Genomic DNA, 11,064 nt, shown 5'->3' with positions numbered 1-11,064 from the left:
TCCACTTCATAGAGGGTCTTCCCCTCCTGCGCTGTCCCTCCACCCTCCCAAGCATGATGTCCCTCTCCAAGGACCTGTCTTTCCTTACAACATGTCCGAAGTACTCTTTAGTTTTTCAGAACTTGCTTTTTTTCACTGGTATTTTAAGATTCATAGTTTAAAGTGTTACTGAACTTTGCTTAATAATTTATATCATATTGATTGTTTTACATTAGTACATAAGAACATGTTCTTTTTCCTGGTTTAGTGTTGTATATTCTCAGTAGCGGATATAATGTAATAATAATCCAAATATTTTACTTTCTTTTTTATTTAGCAAGATTCTTTTGTGTGTATTTTTCTTTTTAAATGCTTATTCTTAAATCTTGAAAACTATTTATTTTTTAATATGATATGTAAAATCTGGAAACCAAAGATTGACTTTGTTTCTTTAGATACTCTATCTTATGTAAAGACACCTGTACAGATACTATACCATTGGATGTTAAAAAATTTTAGTACTGTGCTTTTAAAAGGTGTAAATACAATCATTTAATAGGCTTATAGATTGAACGTGATTAAATGAAAGAGAAATTAGTGGGCTAGAAAGGCAGCTTATTAAAATTAAGATAGAGTGGGCTGTGTAAAAAACGCTGTGCTCTATTTCTGGGGTCAGGAAAGCTGGTGGTAGAGTATATGAAATATTAGCCATATAACCAAAAGGTCAGTGGTTCACAACCATCAGCTGCACCTCAGAAGAAAGATGAACAGTCTCTCAAAGATTTACAGCCCCCCAAAACTAATGGAGGGTCACTATAAGTCCTAATTGACTTGCCATGATTTGACTTGATGATAGTGGTAGATTTTCCAAGTAAACTAGTTTATGAAAAATTTGCTTGGCTTTTGATCCTTTAAAAAATCTTCTGCTTCTTACCTAATTTTCTGGTGTCTCTTAAAATTAATTTGTGTCCCTTGATGTTTAAAGCCCAGTGGACTTTCTATCTTCCATTTCCTGTATCATTTGGCTCTGTTGATCAAAGTTCTTCCTCTTTTGCCATATCTCTGTGTTTCTCCTACCACTTTGACTGTTCTTTCAGTCATGTTCTTCTTCCCACTTTGTGAATATGGATAGCCCCTGAGATTCTGGTTTTGGTCCCGTTGCTTTTCTCATTTTCTGTTCTCTTTCCTTGACTATACTGGCTTTTTGTACCACTAGTATGCAGTGGGTTCACAAATCCACCCTTCTTTTAGGTCATAGTTCCACTTTTTTCTTTGTCTTTTGAGAAACATTGAGCAGTCTCATTTTATAAAAGTTTACAGCCTTAGAAGCTCATTGGAGGGTTGCTGTGAGTCAGAACCAATTTGTCAGCAGTGGATAGGTTTATCTTTGGACAAACTGAAGATGCATATAGCTCAACACTTACTAGAACTTCTCCCTTGTTCATACCTCCTTTATGCTGTAAATATTGTAGTCCAGGCACGTAGTCCCAAATATCTGTATTTTATTTATCCTCTTCTGTTCATCCTTACCAAGATCATAACCTGACTTTCAGTTTTAACACCTTTGGTCTGGCTACTCTTTTGATCCCTTCTCCCTCTACCCTTTCAAACTAGAAATCTACAGTAGATCTGTGAGTATAATTTTCTATAAATGTAGGACTACTTGTTATTTCTTACTCAAAAACCTTTTCTAGTTCCTTTTCTGCCCAGAATAAAATCAGTTACCAAGAGTAGCATAGTCTGACTTTAGTTTGTTTTTGCATTTGATCTGTATCTATATGTCAGCCAGACTTGGCTGCTTACCATCCCTCATCCATGCCTTTGCTGTCCTTTGCAATACTTTCCCTTGCAATCCTTACTGTACTTTAAAGTCTACATCAATTACCATCTTTTCTACAGAGTGATGATCAGGGCTGGAGTTATCAGCTTATTTCTATACACTAAAATCCTTCAGTTGGAAATGGTCTCTGCAAACTTTTACCAACACTTAAACAAACAGAAAACCAAAAAAAAAAAAAATGATCAATTGTGTTGATGTCTTTCCCTTAAGATAGTAAAGTTCTACAGACTATTCCTTAAAATGGTAAAACTGTGATTTGGCTTTTATTCCCTTTTCTAGCTGTATATTTGACTGCTTTCCACCAGGAACCAAATGATTCACCACATAGTCCACATAGAATCACTTCTTGTTCTGTGAACAGGCATGTGCTTTTGTGCACGTGTCATTTTCCCACAGGTGGCATATCTTTTACTTCAATTTCATGTGTTTTTGGAGGTACGTGTGTGGACAAAGTTGGGGGTGCTGGCCTTTGAAACCTAGTTTTCAAGTACATTATTATTAGATGCCGTCAAGTCAGCTACGACTTATAGCAACAGATCAGAACCTTGTGCTTTCTTGTGTTATCATCATGATCACTGCCTTGCAGAAGCCTGCTGTTGCAGACTATTTTGTCAGTCTATCTTGTTGAGAGATTGCCTTTACTGCAAAGATGTGCTTCATATCACTTAAGTGCTCTCCATCATGTAGATGTTCTCCAGTTACAGAGTTTCACAAGATACTCCTTGTGTTAATGGAAAGAGTAGTGTAAAGAGCCAGCATTTGGACTTTGGATTTGATGTTTACACTGAGAAGAATGACAATCCCAGAACACTTAATTGTGTTCATGTGAAGCCTATGCCTAGACCAAGAAGCTTTATCCAGACAGAGCAAAGGACCAATGCATGGTTCAAAATCATGAAAAGAGTGTGTCAAGGATGTATCCTTTCTCCACACCTTTGCAGTCTGTAATCTGAACAGATCATTTGAGAAGCTGGACTTTACAAAGATTGTGGCATCAGGATCAGAGGTAGACTCATCAGCAACCTGCATTATGCATGTAACACAACATTGCTTGCTGAAATTGAGGGGAATTTGGAATGCTTGCTGCAGAAGATTAAGGACTACATCCTTCAATATGGATTGCATTCATCTCAACATAAGAAAACAGAGATACTACTGAACAGTATCATGATAAATAGAGAAAAGACTGAAATTGAAATTGTCAGTGATTTCATTTTACTTGAATCTACCATCCACACGCTTGGTACCAGAAGTTAGGAGATCAGGAAATGTATTCTATTGGGAATGTTGGCTGTCAGGGATCTCTCCACATTACTGAGGAGGAATGATGTCAGTTTTAAGACTAAGATGTGCCTGATTCATACCATGGTCTCTTCAGTCATTTCCCATGCATCTGAGTGCTGGACAAGGAATAAGATTGATAAAAGAAAAATTGATGCATTTGAACTGTGGTGTTGGAGAATAATACTGACTATCCCTTGGACTGCCAAAAGAACAGATATGTCTTGGAGAGAGTGCAGCCAGAGTGTTCCTTGGAGACAAAGAAGGAGAAATTTTATTTCACATACTTTGGAAATGTTGTTAGGAGGGGCTGTTTCTTAGAAAGGGACATCATGTTTGGAAAGGTGGAGGATTAGTAAAATAGAAGAACACCCTCAATGAGATGGACTGGCACAGTGACTGTAACAGTGGACTCAAGTCAGTCAGAAAAGATGATAATATAATGGCACCGGGTGGTACAAGGCTTACATCTGTCATTCATTGTGAGACTGTAAGTCATAATCAACTTGATGGCACATAACAGCAACAACAGTGGACTGCCAAGAGAACAAACAGGTCTGTCCTGGAGAAAATGAAACCAGGGAGTTCCTTAGAGGAAAGACTACATCTCACATACTTTGGGCGTTTTTTTAGGAGGAGCCAGTCCTTGCAGGATATCATGCTTGGAAATGTAGAAGGTCACCACAAAAGAGGAAGACTCTCAATAAGGTGGGTTGACACAGTGACCAGCAATCAGGGCAAGTGTGTCAGAGATGGTGAGGTTTGCTCAGGATAGGGAAGGTTCAGAGTCGTTGCTCATAGTGTCACTAATGTGTTGTAGTCAACTTGATAGCACATAAAGACAACAACAAAAGCTGTGTGAATTTGGTAAAAGTACTTTTTAAAAAAACCTATTTCTTGAACTGGGACCTTACAGAGCTAATATGAGATGTAAGTCCATAAAATGCCCAGCATCTAGTTGTTGTTGTTATATGCCATCGAGTTGCTTGCGACTCATAGTGACCCTATGTATAAGAGCCCTAAATGCTGTTCTATCTTGTGCCAACCTCGCCGTCTCAAACACACTCATTTCCACCACTCCACTCACAGAATCGATCCATCTCATCGAGGGTGAGGAAGTTCAAGTTGCTCTGAAGGAATTGGCAAAAAACAAGGCTCCAGGAGTTGACAGCATACCAACTGAGCATCTAGTTAGAGCCTTTAATAAACAGTTAAAGCAAAAACCAATCAAACACCAAAGCAACAGCAGCTTGCCCTCCACGGGACTATCTGTACATGGGTATTGGGTAGTTGTGCCAGAGTAAGTCAGGATACTGAAGGAAGAGTTTCCTACCTCTGGAGGATTGGTTTGCCAGTCTCAAATTCTAGTCAGAGTTTAGGAAAAACTTCCTTTCTCCATCTACTGACGTTCTTCCTTATATTTTATGTGTTTTGCTCATCGCTCTCCAAAAAGAAATGCCTTTTACATATTATTTTCTTCTCCCCCCTGTACATTTTACTTAGTGTCTCAGAATATAGATTCTTTAACACAATTTAGAATTGTTCTCATCAACTCTTTCAGTATAGATAAAATTTAACCTGAATTATAAGACTCTCCATAATCTATTCTTCAGCTCTTTATAAAACTCTTCATGATCTGTTCTTCTATTCCCTTTCTAGCTTTATCTTTCCCTATAAAGTAGATGTTTGTAATTTTTCTGTGTGTTTAGCATCTAAACTATTGTATTTGGGAAATTGCACAGGATATTGGTGCAAGGTAATAAGGCCAGTCTCATATCTCTAAAATGAAAGAGCTTTGCCATTCCCTGTTTTCCAGGCAACTAGAGGATGCAAATGTGCCCCAGGCTTAGGAATTTGAATCTGGAATGAGTGATAACAAAAGATCAAGACCAGGGTCAATGATAGTAGTAATAATAGGAGCAGTGTCCTTGTGTTCTACTGGCAGTGGTGTCTCTATCAGACTATTCTTATGAGTGATTTTCTCTGTAATCATGACTACCTAGCCCACCTGAATACCCACCTACTTTGAGAGCCTAGAGTCTCTAATTTTTTTTTTATTATTATTTTGTGTGCGTGTACCGTCAAATCAGATCTGACTGGTACAGGAGGATATTGCACCTCTTTCTCCGGCAGAGCATCGGGTGGATTCGAACCGTGTTCCTCTGGGATTGTAATTTTTTTTTTTTTATCTCTAAAGTTATCCATTGTTGTTCCTTTTCTGTTTAAAGGAACCTCAGGTGGTTTCTGTTGCAATCTGTATAATTCTGACTTATACCACCTTCCATCACCTAGTGCCCCACTTACATTAAACTTTCTCAGTTCTTCAAAACTGACCATGGTTGTTTCCACCTCTGGGCATTCTCACATACTGTTCTCTCTGGGGGGAAAAGCACCACCTTTTATCCAGTTTTTCATCTGTTTGATTCCTATAGGATTCAACTCTGTTGTTGTATTACTTTTCCTAAATCTCAAGATGTTTTTACCCATCAGTGTTGCCAGAGAATCTATGCTTCTTATCTCTGTTACAGTTTTTCACACACTGTATCTATGCTTCTTATCTCTGTTACAGTTTTTCACACACTGTGTTTAATTGTCTTGATGTTAAATATCTGTTGCTTACAGATAATAATTACTCTTTAAATTTTACCTGTTGAATGAGTTGGGAATGATTGAATTACTATGTTGTATACAATTTTATTTGCATGTCTGTTTCCCCCCTATAAGCAGATACTAAGCTCATCTTCATCTTTGTAATCTTACTTAGTAGCATAGAGTCATAGTGAATGTTGATGGAATAGTGAATCAATGAACAAATGAGTGAATGGCAGAACTATCTTCTTAGACATTCACTTAAACAGCTTCTGGTCCAGAGAAAAGTTTCTTCTTTGATTATAAATGCAGAGATATCTCCATGTGCCCCATATTGAATTACCAATATTGTCAGCTCCTTCCTTGTAGTTAGTAGTCTATATGAGAGATGAAATATGTGCATGGGGCAAAAACCTCCAGAACAACCCAGTTAGATGACAAGCCAGTATTTATGGGCCAAGTGAGTAATAAGGACAGAGCTATAGTGTTGAGCTAAGTAAAACACTTTTAATTGAGCAACTGGAAGTATGGTGCATAGAGTAAATGCTTGGCAAATGGTTCTTACATAATTGGACTGATTAAATAAAAACTAGTAGTGGGCTTTGTCTTTGTTTTGTTTTCTCTGGGTCGTATACAGCTTATATTGGACTAGATCATTGTTTTTTCTCTCCCTTTTTGTTTAGGTCCAAGACAACTTTGACAAAATTGAATTCAACAGAATGTGTTGGACCCTCTGTGTAAAAAAAAATCTCACAAAGAATCCTCTGCTTATTACTGAAGAAGATACATTTAAAATATGGGTTATATTCAACTTCTTATCTGAAGACAAGTATCCGTTAATTATTGTGCCAGAAGAGGTAAGGTGTAGCTTTGGCAAGTTTTAAAATGGCTATTGTAGCATTTAATAGAACGTGGTTTGGAAGTATTTGTGCTGATTCAGGCTAGATATAAAAGGAAATCCTGGACTCGTATTTTTTTGGAGCAGAGGCAAAAACAACCTGAGTCCATAAAAGTCTAAAACTTAGTAATTCTGAGAGATGTCATGCCCTTGGAGATTTTTAGACTGGGTGGAACTCTTCCTCCCTAAATAGCTATAATTATAGATGAAACCATCTTCATGTCCAAAGAATCTTTATTCAGTACAAGGCACAATGCAATATCTGTCTTGCAGTATTAGCAAAGATGCTATATAGGAAACACAAAGGATCCAGAATGTAATTCTCAAAGCTGTTTTGTATGAGTAAATACTATTGACATTATTCTTGTTTCAAAGTCCAAGATGATGACTTTTTACTTTTCTAAGTAAATGAAAAGAGCATTAGCATTAGGTGCTTATTTTGGATTATTTCCCCCCCTAGCCTTTCAAAGGGAAAACAAACAAACAAAGATAATTTCTATGCTTTTTACTTCCTCATTACAGAGGACAGTGGAAAGGAGCCTTACTGGCTCAAGCTCAGATGCTAACTGAGAGGTTGGTAGTTTGAACCCATCAGCCACTCTGTGGGAGAAAGAAGTGGCAGTTTGCTTTTGTAAAGATTGCAGTTCTGGCAGCCCTCTGTGTCATTACTGTTTTTATATGGAGCTACACATCAGTGAGAATCAACTTGAGGACAATGGATTTAGTTTGGGGATTTAAAAAAATTGGAGTAGAAAATTTAGAAAAGACTAATAAAATACAGAATTAAATCAGCTTTAGTCTCCTCATTTTAAAAAGTCATCTGTACATAGAAATTCCATATGACCCAGCTATTCCATTTTTTGTAATATAACCTGAGAAAATAAAAACTGAGACACAAACGGAGACTTGTACACCAGTGTTGATAGCAGCATTATTCACCATTGTAAGACTATGGAAACAGCGCAAATGTCTAACCACAATGAAATGGATTGACAATTATGGTATATTCACATGATGGAATACTACAGAGCATGCAGGTGCAATGGTTTTGTAAATCACTACCTAACTTGGGAGGGCCTGGAGAGTATTATGCTGAGTAAACTAACTCAGTCCCATAAGGACAAACACTGTATATGACCATTATTGTAGAAATGATAGCTAGTAAAACATGTATGAGGATCTAAGGGGGGAATGGTGAGAACAGAGAGGTGAGGATGGGCGGGTGGGGAATAATCATAGGGTCACACCATTTGATGGTAGGGTGGGGTGAGTTAAGATTAAAGAAATGGGAAAGATCTAGTGTGAAAGACAATGTATACGAACTTTGTAAGTAAACCAGCATAAAAGAAAAAAATTATATATATATAGTCATCTATGACCTAACCTTAGACAAATTATTCAACTTCTGTTAGTCTTAATTTTTTTTATTTTGTAAAATAGGACTATCAGTAGTACTCACTCCAAGGGTTATAAGGTGGGTAGTTTAATCTTATGTCTGACACATAATATGCACTTAGCAAATGTGTTAATTCCTACAACAACTATTATTACGTTTATTTTTTTGCATTCTTGTCTCGTTATTCCTTATGATAAATTTCAAGAAGTGAAATTTCCTAAGAAATACATACTATCAAGATACTTGATTAACAAGACAAACTTACCTTTAAAAAGACTAAAAGGTAACAGGAAAACCATACCCTTGCCATCCAATTGATTCTAACATTTTAGAACAAAATGGGTTTTTAAGAATAAATCATTATAGAAACAGACTGCCTCATTTCCCCCCGCCTATGGAGTGGCAGGTTTGAACCACTGACCTTTTTTGTTAGCAGCCAAATTCTTTAATCACTAAACTACTGGGGCTCCTATAATGGGTGAGACTGCCCATTTTTAGTGATCCTGCTAATACTGAGTCTAGTCTATGATTGTCTGACTCATGTTCATGCTGGGAAAGGACTGATATCTGTTTGAAAGTTCACACAGCAATATTTTATTTAAAGTCAGCAAGAATATATTGATTTATCTAGTAATTGAGGCACAAAGGGAAATATAAAAGTGAAAAAGATTACTCCTGCCTTTATGAAATTTGTAATCTACTGGAGGAGAAAAATTAATTGAGTACAAGTCATGGCAAAAGAAACTACTTGCTATGAGAAAGAGACAAATACCATGTGAACACAGAAAAAGAAAAATTTATTTTAGCTTCATGAGGTGAGGGATCAGTGAAGATTTTTTTAAAGAGAGATAACATTACGTAGTCATTAAGAGCAGAGCCTTAAACATTTTTGTTGAAGGGCCAGATGTTAAATATCTGATGCTCTGTGGTCTCTGTATACCCACAGTCTCTGTTGCAGCTAGTCGTATTTGCTGTTGCTTCCTGAAAGAAGCCACAGTCAGCATGTGGCTGGGTTTCAAAAAACGTTTCATTTGTGTATGTTAAAATATGTATTTTATGTAATTCTTAAGGGCCACAAAATATGTTTCTTCCTTTTATTTTTACCCCTAATCTTTAAAAAAATGTAGAAAACTATTTTTGGACCAAAGACTTACAGAAAAAAAGGTGGTAGGCTGTGGTTTGCTGATCTGTATTTAAAAATATTGACTCTCAAGTCACTTTCCTTTATTTGAGTGCTGGTTTGGCATTGCTTACTGGTTGCACTACTTTGGATCATTTACTTAACTTGTTTGTACTTAAGTTTCCTTTCCTGTAAAATGGGACTGTTGCTAGTATCTATCTCCTAGTGTTGTGAAGATTAATTGAGAAGAATGCCTGACCCTTAGTAAGTACTTATTGCATGTTAACTATTACATTATGGAGAAGGTAGCACTTGTGCTGAGCCCTAAAGGAGGAGAATTTTAGTTTATAATGAGACCTCAAAACAAGTCCAGATTGAAGAAACAGTGGGCAAGTTATATGAGGCGGGAAAACAAAGGGAATATTAATTTTGAGTGAAACATTCCTCTAAGTGAATAGTTTTACTGAATTGCCAATCAGGATACTTAGTTGGAAAAAGCCAAGCTGATTGATTTAAACTCAAAATAACTTTAAAAAGGATATTATATAGCTCTAAGATGGCTGAAAACCCAGGTAAAAGCTGTATTGGTAATTTCAGTGAGAAACTATGAAGAAATGCTACTGTGAGTAGGTGTTATAGTTGCGTCAAGGAGACCTCTGGCCTCAGACATTTAGCTCATCCTAGGAACTCAGAGTTTCTGCAGCAACTGCCAGGTGCCACCAAGAAGAATTTTCTCTCTGGCACTCTCTCACCATTTCTTAGTGGAGGGTGTTACATCTGGCCTGTCATGGTACAAAACAGGTACTGTGCTCTAGCTATTACATTGGAGGCTAGAGAATTTCCTAGAAGTAGGGAAAGGATTACTTGTTGTTTGTCATGCTGTTATTTGGGTTTCCTCTTTACTTGTCTTTTACCCTCTTAACATTGTTTCTGGCTAGCAGTACAAATAGATTTATATTTAAAAACAGTTATTTTTATTGTGATTAAAAATATATATATAAAGCTTTTCTGAGAAAATACCAAATGGCGGATGACGCCGGTGCAGCGGGAGGGCCTGGAGGCTCTGGAGGCCCTGGGATGGGAGCCCGCGGCGGTTTCCGTGGAGGCTTCGGTAGCGGTCTGGTCTGCGGGGTCGGGGTCTGGTCTGCGGGGTCGGGGCCGCGGCCGGCCGTGGACGGGGCCATGGGAGGGGCCGTGGAGCTCGAGGAGGCAAAGCCTAAGACAAGGAGTGGCTCCCCGTCACCAAACTGGGCCGCCTGGTGAAAGATATGAAGATTAAAGCATTGGAGGAGATTTATCTCTTCTCCCTGCCCATCAAGGAGTCCGAGATCATTGACTTCTTCCTGGGCATGTCCCTCAAGGATGAAGTGTTGAAAATCATGCCAGTGCAGAAGCAGACACGTGCTGGCCAGCGGACCAGGTTCAAGGCCTTTGTCGCCATTGGAGACTATAATGGCCATGCCGACTTGGGCGTCAAGTGCTCCAAGGAGGTGGCTACTGCTATCCGTGGGGCCATCATTCTAGCCAAGCTCTCCATTGTCCCTGTGTGGCGTGGCTACTGGGGGAACAAGATTGGCAAGCCTCACACCATTCCCTGCAAGGTGACTGGGCGCTGTGGCTCTGTGTTGGTGCGTTTGATCCCTGCACCCCAAGGCACTGGAATCGTCACGGCCCCTGTGCCTAAGAAGATGATGGCTGGAATTGATGACTGTTACACCTCAGCCAGGGGCTGCACAGCTACCCTGGGCAACTTTGCTAAGGCCACCTTTGATGCCATCTCAAAGACCTACAGCTATCTGACCCCAGATCTCTGGAAAGAGACGGTGTTCATGAAGTCTCCCTGCCAGGAATTCACAGATCATCTTGTAAAGACTCACACCAGAGTCTCCGTGCAGAGGACTCAGGCTCCAGCTGTGGCCACCACCTAGTGGATTTTCTATAACAAATAAAGTGAATTATGT

The 11,064-nt window shown here is 38.5% G+C and overlaps 1 protein-coding gene across 2 annotated transcripts in view; it reads left to right on the top strand.

Moving 5' to 3' along the window:
* SWAP70 (SWAP switching B-cell complex 70kDa subunit) overlaps positions 1 to 11,064 on the top strand; it is a 153,141-nt gene that overhangs the window by 81,922 nt on the left and 60,155 nt on the right. The window contains exon 3 of one of the 2 annotated variants that reach the window (XM_006885421.1): positions 6,373 to 6,546. The exons of the other annotated variant lie outside the window; for it this stretch is intronic. Coding sequence (XP_006885483.1) covers positions 6,373 to 6,546 — 174 coding nt within the window. The remainder of the gene's footprint in view (positions 1 to 6,372; positions 6,547 to 11,064) is intronic. 2 annotated transcript variants of the gene reach the window in all.

Source organism: Elephantulus edwardii, unplaced genomic scaffold (assembly GCF_000299155.1).
Source record: "Elephantulus edwardii isolate Elephantulus edwardi_28Jun2011 unplaced genomic scaffold, EleEdw1.0 scaffold00044, whole genome shotgun sequence".
NCBI classification, from domain to species: domain Eukaryota; kingdom Metazoa; phylum Chordata; class Mammalia; order Macroscelidea; family Macroscelididae; genus Elephantulus; species Elephantulus edwardii.
Note: the sequence above shows the minus strand (reverse complement) of the source record. Positions and strands in the feature narration are given on the sequence as shown.